We start from the raw sequence: 17,143 nt of genomic DNA, 5'->3' as shown, positions 1-17,143 counted from the left end.
TAGACCTCACATTCTGGTGCACAGAGACAGCACCGAGCCTACGAGGTCTTCAGTTCTCCTCCTGAAACCCCTGGGCATTTCCCCTTTGCTCTGAGTTGTTCTTTTCTTCCTGCTAAAGAGCAAAACTGACTGTTCGAAGGGCACCATCCCATGTAGCCAGGAACCTCCTTCTTCCTACTTGCCTAAAGTAAGTACACACAGCCCATCAAAGGGACTGCGTCATGAAGGAGGAAAGTGAAAGCCCACACGCACACTTGGTTCTTCTCAAACTATAAGCTTTTATTCTATTTTACATGTCATTCATCCAGAACATGACGAGTGTATGGGTGGCATTGTTCATACTCAACATGAAATGACGTGACGCACACAAGTCACTTGCCCTGTGCTGGGCCCACGTGCACCAGCAGGAAAGGGCTCTCACGAAGCCCACCTTAAACGGTGGCCTGCTGGGGCACTGGATGTGCTGTCCTCACTTCCCAGCTCTTACACACTCCCTAGAGTTAGACGGGTTGAGATGGACATTTAGCTTGGAACTGATGTTTCTAATTTTACACTGCTGAGTACAGCTGGACTGTTTCCCAGCCTACTTCAGAATCAAGATGTTGCCCACTCACTCTACTGTGATCATTCTGAGTGTGGGATTTATTATTCACAACGCTGTCCTTCAAATCAAACAGAGAAAAGCAGGCTTCAAGACCACAGGTCAGGAAAAACTGGAACGTGTTTTCCATTTCTCCATCCTGCTCAGCTTTTCCCGTAACCTGTTCCAGCCTGTAAGAGGAGAGCTTTCTGTCTCTGATGGATACAAATGTGGGAGGAACAGCTTTGGTCTTAAACAAGAGGCCAGAACCTACTTCCCTCTCTAATCTTGCTATATGTGTGGCTCACGCCTTCCTTCCCAAGTGGGGGAAACCACTGGCACTGAACAGTTCAAAGGTTCACCAAAATCTGGGCTTTAGCCAATGTTCAACACAGCCCAGCAACAAAAACAGATACTGAAGGGGTTCCACCACAGCTGAGTGCCTACTTTGCAAAGGTCAAACGCTTCCCTATTTTGGTAAACTTCCTAAAGTCTGTTCTACCCCAAGCACTGTGACAAACTTCCCTTGCCCAAAAGATTGTGACTCCAGGTCAAAAAAGGTGGATAAGAAATAAATTCTCAAGTTACAGGAATACGACAGTTTGTTAAGTAAATAATCATGTAACCCTGACCTGGACACAGATTAAAGTGGGGAGACTGGAGGCGGAGTGGAAAAGAGAAATGCTCACAGTGTGTGATTTGACCAAGGGCACAGCTTACAGAAATGCCAACAGTCTGGAATTTTCCTATAAAAAGCTGAGAAACATGCCAATAGCCAGAAATGAGATGACTTCAATGCCAACAGTTTGACCTGTTGGTACTGAGCCAATGTTCTCAGAAGGAAAGGAGGATGCTTCCTCTGGGGCCATGGGAGCTAGTCAAAAACCCCGCCCATCGCGCAGAAAGAGGGGGAAGGGGGGGCGATCAGCAAAGAGCAGCTGGAAAGGGTCGAGGGCCAGGGATTTGAAACCAGTGTCAGCTAAGAGTTTACCATGTGGACCCCAGGATCTCTCACACTACAGTAAAAACAGATGTATTCTTCCAAAGTTCTCCCTGTATATGCTGTAACGTGGGGCAGAGAGATGAGGTTACACAAGCAATGCCAGAGGCAGTCTCCCCACTCTAGACAGCTGCAGCACTTCATTTACAGTAACCAGGTGGGAGGGCTATCCGATTGAAGAAGCACAGTTGCTGATTTACACTCAATCAAGAAGGTGTCTGAGAAAGGTCATCCACTCTGGCCCCCACTGGCATCTGGGACAGACACATCTGTGAGTGAGGGAGGAAGATCACCCCTGTAGAACCTGTCAGATTAAGCCCACGTGACAGAGAAGGGTTTTACAGCCTGATCACCCTGAGAACCAGCTTGGGGAGGGAACTAACGAGCAAATTCTAAGAAGTTATAGACTACTGTCCTCCCAAATAAAACATGAGTCTTCATTGTTATATTTCCAACTCACAGAATTCCGGGCTATCAGGAGACATATATACAGAGATAATCACTAATCTATGCAGTCATCTTCTGCACCCTCTCTCAAAATTTGGCCCAAGACGTTTTCCAGTTCAACCCCACACACCAACTTGGGATAAACAGAAATAAGTCTTGTTTCTATTCTACTATTACAGGTGGAATATCTGTTGGAGGAGGCGCTTTTGCTGTGTTGGAACAGAGCTGAAGACTTCTGGGTGTAGTTAAAGTGTGAACCTCTCTGCCTTCTGACCCACAGACTTTGTGTCTTTCCTTTTCATTGTTTTGTCTCTTTCCATAGCAGTTGCTTTACAGATTGTCACAGAGATCTCTCTTCTATTCAGAATCACCCTGGAAGGCAGGTGGTTCAGATGAGCAGGACTGTTACCTATTAAGTTACTGAGTCTACAACTGAGGAATCTGAACTCCGGGATTACCACTCAAAATAAATATTATTTCAAAGTAAATAACAAACTACTCAGCTGGCAAGTGAAATGCTTAAGTCTTTCTAAACCATAATTGCCAAGTAGACTTGGGCTTTATGCTACATCCCAAGACAGAAACCAGGTAACCTACATCTTCAAAGGAATTCACAGAGCACTCCTTCCTGTTTCTTCCCTCACTGCTAAGAAATGACTCTGGAGCCGGAAGCTGTAATATACAACCTGGGGCTCAGGTAAAAACTGCCATAAGGCCCAACCCTGATTAACATCGACTATTCTTTTTCTTAAGTCTGATGGTGCCTGGGTGGAGGCTCTCAATGGGAAAAGGAAGGATGTAGCAGGTGGAAGCCTGGAGAAGTTGAGAGATGAGGGCAGATCCATTAACAGACTCAGGTGGCACTATGGGACATGACCACCGAAGCCAGTTATCTTCTGAAAATATCACTATCACTTTCAAAACCCAGACCTTTTTTTTTTCCTTAATCAGGGAGTCAGGGGTGAGAGGAACATTCACTTATATTGCTCATCAATATGTTCTTCTTAACAGAACTGAGACTATTTTAAGAATATGAGGAGCTTTTCAAGGCATCTGTTTTCAGGACAGACCGCAGTAATAGAAATACTTTCCAGAGTTGGTTCGTTCTAGAGTCTATTCCAAGAACAGGGGCGGCCAACTTTCGCGAGGTTCCAAGGCATGTTCTGGCAAAAATATTTTCACTTTCCTAAAGTTATATGCTGTATTAAAGTCCAACTATACTGTATACACATTATATATACATATATATTCATCTGATCCTTTGCTGACAGCAAAAAAGGGAACACTTTTTTTTTTTAACTCCGAAGTTGGTAATATTTGTAGAATATTATGAAGGCAGAATTTTAGTTGGTTGTTTTTTTATGACTCAGAACATAGATGAAATGAAAACTTCTGCACACTGCCCCAAATTCACATCTTTAAAAGGTCCTTTTCTCCATTCACATGAATTCGTCTGAATCATTGCCATCCTGTAAGAGACAAAACAGTGAAACCATAAAAGCCTTCAAAATAAGTAGCTCAATTTAAAAACTTAAAGTATTAAGTAACAAGCTTCCTTATGGCAAACTATAGAATTCAATTAAAAAATAAAATAATTAAATTCAGTCATTTCTTCTCTATCTTAAATTGTTAGTTGTTTAGAAAAATGACAAGAGCAGCTGTGTTCTCTAAGGCGTCATCACTACATGGCCCGGCATGTCATCACTGGATTGCCCGGCAGTGAGAGACCAATGAGTCCCACACCGTGAAGTGAGGCCCAACGACCTACTATAGGGTGCAGAAAACATGACTCCTCCTTCAACAAACAGACCACAGTATGAAACAAAACAAACACTGCCTCGATGTTTTAATGCCAACAAAGCTATAAATATGCAAAAATATTTTTGATTTAAATTCCATTATTTTGAGCCTCAGGGGATCATGTATTTGTTATTTCATAAGGTGGCATCTCTCTCTTTTTTTTTTTTAATAGAAAAAGTCATCCAGAAGCTACAAGCTAGTTACCAAGTTAGCTGGCTTGCCAAGTTTTTGTTAAAAAAAAAAATCCTCACATGGCAATGGTATCTGTGTAAGGACTGATTTTATTGTGTATAGACAAGCCCTGGAGACCAAGCACAAAAGCGAACCCCAAAGCTCCTTTCTGGGCTTCCCTGGCGGCTCAGACAGGAAAGCATCTGCCTGCCATAACGCAGGAGGCCCACGTTCGATCCCTGAGTCGGGAAGATGCCTTGGAGAAGGGAATGGCAACCCACTCCAGTATTCTCGCCTGGGGAATTCCACGGACAGAGGAGCCTGGCAGCTCCTTCAAGTCCAGAGCATCGCAAAGAGTTGGACACAGCTGAGCGACTTTCACTGTGAAGTTCCTTTCTGAGCTACTGCATACCCTGAGACGACTGCTCTGGATGCCAACATTCATTAATACTGTGAGTTCTGATACATTTGCATGAACATGTCGTAACCTGAACACAACATTGTTTTGGCGTCTCTCTTTTTCCCATGCTTTATACCTGCCTTGATAGAGAGGGAGAGGACTTAGGCTTACAGGTATTCGACATGCTTTTCTCCTTAACAGCTTGTGTTAAAGATGGGCAGGGAAACCGGGGAAAAGGTAGAAAACAGTGGTTTCTGGGAAGTCTGGCTTGATTTCCATTCAGCAGGCTTCTCTGTGCCCGCTTCAATTAGCACAAGGAATTCAGGCCACAGTGAAAATGCCTTGGATAATTGTACAAAATGCAAACTACTGTTTGTAGTCTATCCACACACACAAACTCTAATTGCCCAAGAGTTCTACACTGAAATAATAGTATCAGAGATGTTGAAAGAGTCATCCTATATCTTCGAAGGTCAGCTTGAGATCCAAGGATGATCTGAGGATATCTGTGTCCCCAAAACTCACTAAGATAATGTGGCTTGGTGCCAATCAAAGTGAATTACTCCTGATAAAACCTATGAGTTAGATCTTCGAAGTTTCCATGTGGCAGGGGATCTGTGTTTTTTTGGGATTACAGTAACTTTTAAATATATAGCTGCAATCTAAGACTTGACTTGGACAATTTCTGTATTTTAGATTCCCTTTAAGAGTCAAAATATTTTGGGGGAAGATTCCCTGGAGAAGGGAATGGCTCCTACTCCAGCATTCTTACCTGGGAAATCCCATAGGCAGAGGAGCCTGGTGGGCTATAGTCCATGGGGTCACAAAAGAGTCAGACACAATTTAGTGACTAAACAAGAGTCAACATGCTTTTCAGTGTAGCAAAACAGGTTTCTCGTCATCCACTTAAAAAGTGATAAGCAAATAAAATGTCACAGGAAACGGTCCATGGTTCCTGATACCAAATTTAGAAATTAGAAAGAAATGATAGATGGAAGAAAATCATTCTAAACAGGACAGCAAAAACTCAAAATTAAAACCAATCTCAGAGTAGAAGACTAATATTTTTCCTGATGAACTTGTGTAAGCTAAGTTCAAAATTAAGTAAATATCAGTCTTTGCCTGAAAATCAACTGACCAAGCTGTGGATTCAAAAATGTCTGCGTCCCCTTAACAGAAGATGGTTGCAAGAATGAAAGTCCATTCTTTTGAAGAAGGAGGAAGAGCTATGTGAGTCCTTGCACTGTGAGAGAACAGAAGCACCCAGCACAGAACTTCCTTGGAAGTTTGAACCTGGTTCTGGCATGGGCATGGGAACAGCAGCAGCAGTGACGGAGGGAGCGGAAAGGCAGGAAGGTTAGTAATCCTTTGGTCTACAAACCTGACTTTCTAATCCTGGAACTTTTAACATGTCACTAATCGGGTAGGGTCTGTACACAGATGTATATGTGTGTGTGCATATGTGTGTTTCTTAATTCCAAAACAACATCCAAACTTTGAAAATCCATAATGAAAATGGCTAAAGTCATAACACAATATACATGCCACATTTCTGCTGGGAAGTTGTCTCTAAATAACGGAAAACTTCAATCACAACAACAACCACAGCAAAGACATCAGACTTGGGTTATGGTAACAACTTCTGCTCAACTGTTAAACTGTTTTCGCAGAGTAGTTTCCAGAAGGGATTAAATACACCTTATCTCTTGATACTGATGCTCCGTGGATAAATAACAACCAAGGACTATATGGATAAGAAATAATAATGACCGTTATATTCATAGAGTGTCTAAGTCAAGGAGGAACTTTCACACACATGACCTTCTTTAAATTCTAGAACAGCCCCATGAGATAATATGTCTCTCTTTACTGCTGATGAATACTCCCTCGGAGAGGTTAACTTTATTAGTCTTATCCAATTAGTAAATGGCAGTTTAAGCCTCAGAACTTCAAAGTCAAGGCTCTATTTAATTACCTAATACTACTCTGGAATTTTTCACGAATAAATTATAAAGGTACATCTCTGACTCATAAAGGAGCCTCGTAACTTTAGTTCGCCAAAGGGACAGGAATAAGACTACTGTTCTTATCAATTTTTAGGACATTTACAGATGAACAAGGTGTAAAATCCTATTAACAATTACAATTCATGCATTGAATATGGGGTTTGGTGAGGTGACCTTTAAGGAAACAGGTTCTGTTATTTTTAAGCATCTAAAGCAGTGTTGCTTAATAGTATTTTTTGCTGTGATGGAAATGACCTACTTCTACACCATCCAATAGCGTAGCCACTAGACGCACGTGGCTAGTGTGACTGAGACACTGAGTTTTTAAATTAAATAAAATTAAATGTAATTTAAATAGCCACATGCAAAGAGTACCCAGTGCATGGGACAACACATCTAAAGCATCATATGCTATACTATAAACACTCAACATAGAAGCAAATACACCTGTCTAATTTCATTTTTTTTTGCACAGACTGTTTAATAATGGCCTAACTATGCTATTTCCAGCCACTTCAAAATAAATTTTGGGCAAGACAGCACTTGTGGACAGTAAGTCCCTGCCACGGTTCCAATAAAATAATGATGTGCTTGCTGATGCTAAGAAGACCCCTTCTACACTATAACGTGGATCACCATCTCTCTGTATCTTAGGTCCTGAGGAACATGAAGACAACCAATGTTGGTGCTTAGACTACAGTTAAGATCTTTCATTTAATTTAACTGAAGGTGATAATTTTGTCCTTGCTCAATTAAAACATAGAATCTGCAGTCACATTACTATAGAGCATTAATAAATAAAGGCATTTTTGGCATGCCTGCTGGAAAAGAGGGAAACAGGGAATGAAAAAGTTCCTGAAAACAAACACGCTATGAAGTCCACAGGGAAGGTGGGCAGTGTCTAATAGAATCCACCTGAGTGTTCAATCATTGCCAAACCGCTGTCAAGCCAACTGCGACATGTCAACCAACACTGGCCAAAAACTCAATCATTACAAACTTAGTGAGTTATTTCAAGGCACAAAATTAGAGTGAATAACTTGAATGTACCTGATTTGAAGACATATTCTCAACTTTCATTAGTGATGAATAGCTCCTAGAAGAAAAAAAAACAAAACACATTTTAAGTAAGATTTTCTGGCTGGCAGTATTTCATGAACATTTACCAAGTATCTAGCAATGCTGAGGGCCTTCTGAAGAAAACAGCATCTCTGCTATGACTTGCAGAGAAGGCAATGGCACCCCACTCCAGTACTCTTGCCTGGAAAATCCCATGGAAGGAGGAGCCTGGTAGGCTGCAGTCCATGGGGTCACTAAGAGTTGGACATGACTGAGCGACTTCACTTTCATGCACTGGAGAAGGAAATGGCAACCCACTCCAGTGTTCTCGCCTGGAGAATCCCAGGGACAGAGGAGCCTAGTGGGCTGCCGTCTCTGGGGTCACACAGAGTTGGACACAACTGAAGTGACTTAGCAGAGCAGTTGTGACTTGTCATCTCTCTGGGGTCTTGTTCTTTACTAACTTCAATCACCTGAACCTTGGGCTTCAACTCTATCTCTGAAGCTGCCAACTCTGAAACATCCCCACCTTAGATAGACCCTTAGGTCCTACCCTTGGTCTTTTCTGATCTGTCACACACTTCTCCTCTACTGACTCCTTTTCTGATTGCTGCTTATTCCTTCCAGTTTCAATGTTTACGTGGTGAGCTAGATTTCAATGTTAATAGAAGTTTGTTACAATATCACAAAAGCCAAGTTAAGTTATGCAAGGTTCTAACAGAACAGGTGAGCAGGCTATGACCAGGAAGCCAACTACGGAGATGAAACTGACTTGGGCACACTGCGGGGGAACTACAGACACTCCTCTCCAGTGTTTGTCAATAAACGATGGTGTCCCCTGGGAGACTCACAGGAACCTGTTTGAAGGCCCTCCAAAATCCACATGAAACTGAGCAGGAGCTGTTCTGCTTCTCTCCCTTTCCCAGCAAGGTCACTTCTGAGGCCCCGACTACTTCCAGAACCTGGGCTGTGTTTCTTCTGCTGCATCCACACTCTAAGTGTGGCTGACAGCACAGCAGGCAAGGAAGGAACATGTCACTCAAGCCTTCCTCTCTACAGGTAACCCTACACAGAGATTCTCTACACAAAAATCCCATTAGATGCTAAGCTATAAGGCAAGCGTGCGCCAAAAAAGCTGTCTAAAAAGCTAATGAACAAGATGGTAAGTGAGAATTAGCATGTGGAGTCTAAATAAGGGGAATTTTTCATTATTGTATAAATGAATAAAATGGTTAATAGAAGGACTGATGCTGAAGCTCCGATACTTTGGCCACCTGATGCAAAGAGTCGACTCACTGGAAAAGACCCTGATGCTGGGAAAGACTGAAGGCAGGAAGAGAAGGTGACAATAGAGGATGAAATGGTTGGATGGCATCACTGACTCAATGGACATGAGTTTGAGTAAACTCCAGGAGTTGGTGATGGACAGGGAGGCCTGGTGTGCTGCAGTCAGTGGGGTCACAGAGAGATGACTTACTGACTCATCAACAACAAAATATAATGCTACCACTTAACCTTCACAGTTCGGCATTCTCCCGACAATCTAAATACTTCTTTAAGAAAACTACTTCAAAGAATGATCTTTACGTAGACCTATTCAGAGTATCAGATCACTGGAATTTCTGCACACTGAGGACAGGGTACGTAAAGCACTTATTTGTAAGAACAAGATGGAGTTCTGTCTTTAGGGACTGCTGCTCTTTTCATCTGAGAAGGAAGCTGGTTCCTTCTGTGTCACGGGTTTTGCTCTGTTCTAAGCTAAAATCACTGCAGATGGTGACTGCAGCCATGAAATTAAAAGACACTTACCTAGATAGCATATTCAAAAGCAGAGACATTACTTTGCCGACTAAGGTCCGTCTAGTCAAGGCTATGGTTTTTCCTGTGGTCATGTATGGATGTGAGAGTTGGACTGTGAAGAAGGCTGAGCGCCGAAGAATTGATGCTTTTGAACTGTGGTGTTGGAGAAGACTCTTGAGAGTCCCTTGGACTGCAAGGAGATCCAACCAGTCCATTCTGAAGGACATCAGCCCTGGGATTTCTTTGGAAGGAATGATGCTAAAGCTGAAACTCCAGTACTTTGGCCACTTCATGCAAAGAGTTGACTCACTGGAAAAGACTCTGATGCTGGGAGGGATTGGGGGCAGGAGGAGAAGGGAATGACAGAGGATAAGATGGCTGGATAGCATCACTGACTCGATGGACATAAGTCTGAGTGAACTCTGGGAGCTGGTGATGGACAGGGAGGCCTGGCGTGGTGCGATTCATGGGGTCACAAAAAGTCAGACACGACTGAGCGACTGAACTGAACTGAACTGAGCTAAAGGCTGATGGATAGACTCCTGACTAGAGCTTAAAGAACCTGGACTTTACAATGGCAATTCCATCCTTTTTTATTCTCCTGATAGAAAGTAGAAATGAAAAGCTGATTGCCATTCTTGTTTAGAAAGTTGAAAAAGGGAGTTTAGAGTCTAAACAATGGCATTAGAATTGGGAAGAAGTTGTGCACCACCAAGATATGAGGCTGTAAAGGACTTCCTCCCTGAAACCGTTTGGAAGGACTGAGGATACTGTCCAGGGTAAGAATGTCTTCTCACTTTATCTGTAGAATTCCCCAAAGATTCAAACATCAGTTTCTTCAGCTATCACAGCAATTAAACTAGACGTTTCTTAGCAGGTGGTCCAAGTAAATGAATCCACTATTGGTGAAATTTAATGGTATTTGCCATGTCAAAAAGGCAAGTGAAAGGCTTTAGAATGAGAAGATTTTGTAGGCGTAGCATTCAATCTCTTGGGTCAAAGAGTCAAAGACAGGAATTAAAGTGATACTAGCACCGACAGGTTATAAAACAAATCTGAGCTTAGAGCTTGTTGTTGGAGTTTCACTAAAACTCTGAAACAGACTGAAGAGAGGGCAGAAGAGAGTGGAAACAGTGTGTGTGAGGTTGAGAAGCAGATGGAGATGAGCTGCATGTCTCTGGGTGAGTTACTCTGTCTCATTTTCCTCTTCTACAAAATGCAGATGAGAAAAAATATTTGCCTCACATGGCTATTGTTAGGATTAAATGAGATAATGCAGTTAAGCACAATACAGTATTGGGAAGATGACAAGTATCCAAAGGTGTTAGCTAACCTTTCTTCTTAAATATTCTATGTAAATTAAGTGACATTATCAAGGGAGCTTCCCTGGTCGTTCAGATGGTAAAGAATCCGCCTGAGGAGACTCAGGTTTGATCCCTGGGTTGGGAAGATCCCCTGGAGAAGGGAATGGCAACCCACTCCAGTATTCTTGCTTGGATTCTCCATGGGGTCCCTGCAGTCCATGTGGTGGCAAAGAGTCGGAAACGACTGTGCTACTAACATTTTCACTTTTTTTCATATTTCTAACATACAGTATTATGTTTCTAAACAAAATTAGGGTAGATTTGTAAAATGCACAAAAAGGTATGTTTTCAATTTTCCACTGCACATTGAAAACAAAAAGAACAGTCTAAATCATGCATCACTCAAAACACACATTTTTGAAACCGATGCTGCTGCTAATTGTTCTTTCGTTCACAACACAAGAGAGACTCACAATTCTACATCAAACTGAACGTGTAAGTCTCTGCAATAGTCTGTCTCATGCTGGCAGGTTATAACCTGGGGTAACACTTCCAGATTTCTCCACCTGAATACTGTATTATAAATGAGACCATGCAACCTATTTTTAGCAGAACTCCCAACAGGGACATGTGCATGTCGATAATACCAGTGCTTGATCATAATACCTCCATTCTGGCCGAACAATCTTGCTAATAATCCAGAGTATTCCAAGGAAACCAGGTCAGGACAGGGCAAGACAGCTCATGTTGATCCTATACCCTTCCCAAAGGAATCAGTAACTTTTTTGGTACATGTATCACAAACTGAATCTACCATTCCTGAGGGTTAATTCCCAGTTAGGTCAGCAGTGAGGACTCGTCCAAGGTCAATGTGAGTGTCTTAGCTCCAGCATACCTAAGCTCGTCCATCTCCCTCTTCTTTTTCATCTCTTCCTTTTCTCTCCTTTTCATTTCCTGAATCTGGGCTTTCTTCTCATTTCTCTCTTCATGGTCTCTGCATTCCTTCTCTGCCTCTAGGTCTGGGAACCGCTCCATTTTGGTCTTTTCCAATCGGTTCAGGATCTCATTCACTTTCTTCTCTACTGTCACAATTTTCACCTTTGAGGGAGATGTAGGAAAAAAGATACTTAATCTTTATGGTTCCCCCCTCCCTCTCAGAATAGGGCAGATGCTTTCCTCTGCCACCCAGGTGGACTCCCTTTAGGAAACAGACATGCGGAGCCCTCGACAGCAGAGACAGACGCCCCTCAGCACGAGGGCGCCACCGCTTCCGGCGACAGCACACTCACATCCTTCTGCCTGTGAAAGCCAATCTGGCCCACGTCCATGTCGGCCGTCTTCTTCAGGTTAGACCACGGGGTGTACACCACGTTCACATTGTTCATCTTGCAGCCTGCCGAGAGAGACTGTCTTCAGCATGTGGGCAGGGGGACGCTAAGCAACGGGTGCCCACACCCATGATTAAGTCACCATAATCCAACAGGGGAAAAGGCTGAGAATGAACAAGCCACGAGTGTTTCAAACCACAAAATATTTTGTCTTTTTAAAATAGAAGCCCCCTATAAAGACAAATGGTAAAGCCCACAAATAATTCAAGCGAAAGTATTCCAATGGAAAGCAGGGGTCTAGAGATCAGCTTCAGGGACTCTGAGGCTTTCTAAAGTTGAACACCACCTACTGTATATGTTTTTAAAGAGAAAAGGGCCAAACAGGTTTTCTCAGATTCTCAAAGGAGCCCTTGACCTAATGAAGATTAAGCAGCAAGATAAAGGAATTCAGGAGACAGGATCCTACCCGGCATTACCACAAACCAGCTGGTTCACTTTGGGCAAGTCCCCATGGCTCCTGGAATCTTGTCTGAAATATGAGGAAGCTGGACTCGTTTAGTAGCGTTCCTGTTGATTGTTTCTTTTAGCAGTGGAACGTCTTTCACCAAAGAAAACATGTCAAAGTAGTCAAAGCAAAGATGCTCTGGACAAAAGGGGTGCCAGGAGCCCTTGTTCATGCCTCCTATGCCCTCTCTGCCCCCACTTCATGTGCCCCTCCACGCCAACAGCCTCCCAGGCAGCTCCAAGAATCCCAGTTTAATCACTGGTCCAGTGCTCCCGAAGGCCCTTCTGAATTTGATGGTGATACATGTCAGTGTTTATATTCAATGACCACATACACTGGGGAAATCTGGGGAATACAACCCTATTTAAACGATCAATGTTAACATCACCAAAAACAAGGCAAATTGGCAGCAGGTGCCTCCTGACTGTAATGCACGAGGCTTCACTTGCACAGTATTCCTGCCAGAAAATTTGATCCTACTGAATAGGAAGCATCAGACCAAACCAAAGTGGCCTCCACTCTAAAAGTGTCAAAGTCCTGAAAGACAAAGAAGTGTCCAGATTAAAGGCGACCAGAGAGACATGCCAAGTGAACAGAATACAGGATCCTGGATCAGGAAAAAGAGATGCTATGAAGTGACAGAAGTGGGACTACTGACAAAACTTACATACGGTCTCTCTATCAGTAACGGTATTCTCCTCACGTTACATTTCCTGAATTTAATCACTGTAACACAGTTACTTTAGGCAATGTCCTTAGGACACACTGAATGGTCATGATGGCTATGATTTTCTTTCAAATGGTTCAGCTAAAAAAAAAAACCACTGAGTATATCATAGGGAGAGAGCAAACAAATATGGAAAAACTGCTTGACTCTGAATGAAAGGCAGAAGAGAGCTGTATTTTTCTTGCAACTTTTCTGCAGGTTTGAAATTTTTTTCAAAATTAAGTTTAAAAAAATCTCCACATGCAAGGCACTGTGGGAGACAGAAACATGGCTCAGACAATGTGTCCTGGCCTCTAAGATTAAAAGAGGACAGATAAATACATTTGTTTTTTGTTAAGTCACTAAGTGGTGTCCGACTCTGCAACTCCATGAACGGCAGCACTCCAGGGTTCCCCGTCCTTCACTATCTCCTGGAGTTTGCGCGAACTCATTCTGTTGAGTCAGGTAAATAAGCTCAAGTAAAATGAGACGTTGTCAAGTGATATGGAAAGATATAGATAGGTGAAGCGCTAAGGCAGTTCAGAGAGGGTAGAGGTCACTCAAAGATGGAAAAAGCGCAAGATTCCACAGGAGAAGTTAAGTTCCTTAATTCCTAATTGTTTAATCTTGGCTTCCTCATCTATAAAATGAAAATAATGTTCTTAACTCAGTAGAGTTGACAAAGGAATAATGTGTAATGTTTCTGGCACAGTACCAGGCACGTAATTAACATTCAATGTTAGCAGCTCTTACTGGAGAAGGCAACGGCACCCCACTCCAGTACTCTTGCCTCGAAAATCCCACGGATGGAGGAGCCTGGTAGGCTGCAATCCATGGGGTCGCTAAGAGTCGGACATGACTAAGCAACTTCACTTTCACTTTTCACTTTCATGCATTGGAGAAGGAAATGGCAACCCACTCCAGTGTTCTTACCTGGAGAATCCCAGGGACACGGGAGCCTGGTGGGCTGCCGTCTATGGGGCTGCACAGAGTCAGACACGACTGAAGCGACTTAGCAGCAGCAGCAGCTCTTACTATCATAACTACTGTGTCAACCCTTAGCCTTAGCTTGGGTCCAGACGTGTGATGACTGAGCAGAAGTATAACATTGAGGGCAGAGGGGACAATGTAAGCAAAGGCACAAGGTAGGAAAACAGCAGATATTTGCTTTGGCTGGAGTGTGAACCATACGAAGGGAAACAGAGTCTGTGGTCAGATCTGAGATGCTTAAATGCCAGCTTAGAAGTCTGGATTTAACTGTATAGACAAGGTGTAGGGTGTCATGGAAAGTGTCCAGGCTTTCAGACAGTATAATCTGGCAAGAGATTATAAAGTGAATAAAGAAGAGGCTGACCAGATTCCATGAGGACAAAGAGCATGGGAGGTGGTCAGCCAGGGAGGAAAATATGTTAAGGACACAGTGACACAGATAGAGGGCGCTCAGCAAATCCCACAGCAAAGACAATCTTCTTCACTCTTCAGCATCCTCTGCTATTAACTCCTGACAATGAGATGCCTGGGCTCAGCTCCTTCCCCTGCTAAGTGAGCCATTCCTGTGGAAGGCTGAAGAGGAGAGGCTAACAAGTCAGTGATTCAATGACTTCTCTTTTCTGTTTTCGCTAGAACTGGTAAACTACAGAGGGATTGAGGAGAAAGAGGCTGGGCCAAGGCTCTTTTAACAAAGTTGCCTCTGCTAGCCAGAGGCATGGGAAGGGGACAATACGTGAAAGAGGTTGGAACACACAAGGCAAGAGGATGATGACAGTCTCAATTTTTATTATTTTTATTTCAGTAGCCAGAGACCTTAACTGGAAATCTTCAGAATTTGGTTCTATTCATAAAAATGGAATGTCCTAGAATGAATTACAATTTAATGATTTATAGAGCTGAAGATGAGTGGGTCTACAGGGCAAGATTTCCGGTTTCTATGGCTAGGCCCCTGACTCAGGAAAGCTGCCTGTCTGAGATCCGGAGGCTAAAAGGTGGCGGAGGGGCTCATTTCTAGCTCTTCTCCAGTAATCACCGACCTCTGCGACCTGCTGTCAGCTCTGTGTCTGCCCCATGCTTATCTTCTATGTAAACCATATTTTTTCTCAACCTCTGGATCAACTTCAAAGGAATGCAAACTTACCTCAACCCTATCTAGGTCCATGTCCTACAACTAAAATCCAGTCTATCAGCTCAATCATTCTTAGCAGAACACCATCTCCCTACACTCCTCTATGACTGCCACCTCCACTCCATTAATTGTCCTTCTTGACCTACAGTGACCATTGAAAAATTAAATCCTGTACAGTAGAACTCAACAAGCACCAAGCCCAGTATTACAGGTCCTACTTACAGAGGTGGGGGAGGGGGAAAAGCGTATTATATACAGAGGCAGATTGTCCCAACACTCTTTGCACACTGGAAACATCTGGAGAGCACTATAAAAATACTGATTCTAACATATCACCCCAGACTAATTATTTAAGATTCTCTGGGAGATGACAAGATCAGTGGTTGATATCTGTAAAATTCATAGGGAGAAAAAAGTCTGTAAGGAGAGAAGAAAGAAAAAGTAGGAAAGAGCAAATGGGAGACTTGAAATCTAGAATGTATTGGGTTGGCCAAAAGTTCGTTTGGATTTTTCTATAACATCTTATGGAAAACCTCCAAAGAACTTTTTGGCCAACAAAACAGTAACAAATAACGAAAATAAAGATATCCAACAACATTACAAATAAAGACCCGAGACACATCTGTCGCCTGGCTTTTAATATAACCTAACTTCCAAAAGTCTTTACACAAATAACCTTAAGGGTAGGCATGTCTAGACAACTTTCTATTCAAGGGAAAGAAAACAGAGTCAAAAAAAAAAAAAGAAGACTTGAAATGGGCCATGAACATTAGGGAGGTGGGGAGATTATTCTTCAGTTCTCTGACAGGTAGCGAGATTGCCATCTTAAACAACAAAACAGGGGAAAGGCATATTATATACATGTTATTCTCTAGACTCAAGCCAAAGTCAGTAACATGTTCTCGATGATGTAATCCATTTCAGACACAAAGTGAGTTCTGAAAACACCTCTAGGAAAACTGACCTTGAATGCTATTGGCCTTCACAAGATGGGCACAGTCCATCAGCACCTCCTTTGGAATATCTTCTATTTTCTCTCCCTGAAACACAAAAATAAACCAAATGGCCCACCACCTTGTTTCTGAGCAATACTGGAACACTTTTATAGGGCTTTGCTACCTTACTAGGCACAATTTTACTAAAAGCAAGGGGCTCTTCAACTGTATTTCAAGACACTGAAAAATAAAGTCAATTATGGAAATGTTTAAGAGAAGGCAGTAATATGGAAAATACTAATACTTAATAGGTAAATAAAAACAAGGTATGAAAAGAAAACCACCAAAATATTAAGCGTTTTTATGTCTGAGTAATTTGTTCCTTCTTCCTTCTCATTCATACTTTTAGAAACCTTGTGGAAAAGTGGTGTCTGTTTCTGGCAGTGGGAAGATTTCCTAACTGAGGCCCCTAACCTGCCTTTCAAGAGACACCCCTCTCAAGGGCTTCCGCAGTGGCTCAGACAGTAAAGAACCTGCCTGCAATCCAGAAGACCTGGGTTCGATCCCTGGGTCGGGAAGATCCCTGGAGAAGAGAATAGCAACCCACTTCTTGCCTGGAGAACCCCACGGACAGAGCAGCCTGGCGCGCTACAGTTCATGGAGTCACGAAGAGTCAGACACAACTGAGCGACTGACACACACACACACACGCACGCACGCACGCACGCACGCACGCACATGAGGCATCTTACAGTTTTCGGTCTCAAATCATCTGGTAGGTCATCTACCCTCAGCTTTAGTCAGGAACCAAGCTCCTGGTGTGTTACATATAACCTTCCACCATAAGGGAGAAAAAAATATCGATTCATTCACTTTATAGATACGGTATCAAAGTCAAAGCTAAATAAGCAAAACCATTCCAAAGGAACAAAAATATGTCAGAGGCAAGAGCTAGTGGAAATCAGCTCAGCACTGGCTGTTAG

General features: G+C 42.8%; 1 protein-coding gene across 1 annotated transcript in view; it reads right to left on the bottom strand.

The window, feature by feature from the left end:
• Window positions 1–320: 320 nt before the first annotated feature.
• The window catches only part of CCDC25 (coiled-coil domain containing 25), a 33,557-nt gene continuing 16,734 nt past the window's right edge, over window positions 321–17,143 (bottom strand). Inside the window, exons 5-9 of the mRNA XM_068973757.1 lie at window positions 16,190–16,265; window positions 11,857–11,960; window positions 11,463–11,665; window positions 7,455–7,500; window positions 321–3,496 (exon numbers count right to left, since the gene is read on the bottom strand). Of these exons, the coding sequence (XP_068829858.1) occupies window positions 3,467–3,496; window positions 7,455–7,500; window positions 11,463–11,665; window positions 11,857–11,960; window positions 16,190–16,265 (459 nt within the window). The 3' untranslated portion in view covers window positions 321–3,466. The remainder of the gene's footprint in view (window positions 3,497–7,454; window positions 7,501–11,462; window positions 11,666–11,856; window positions 11,961–16,189; window positions 16,266–17,143) is intronic.

The sequence above is a fragment of the Capricornis sumatraensis genome, chromosome 6 (genome assembly GCF_032405125.1).
Source record: "Capricornis sumatraensis isolate serow.1 chromosome 6, serow.2, whole genome shotgun sequence".
In the NCBI taxonomy this organism is placed as follows: domain Eukaryota; kingdom Metazoa; phylum Chordata; class Mammalia; order Artiodactyla; family Bovidae; genus Capricornis; species Capricornis sumatraensis.
Note: the sequence above shows the minus strand (reverse complement) of the source record. Positions and strands in the feature narration are given on the sequence as shown.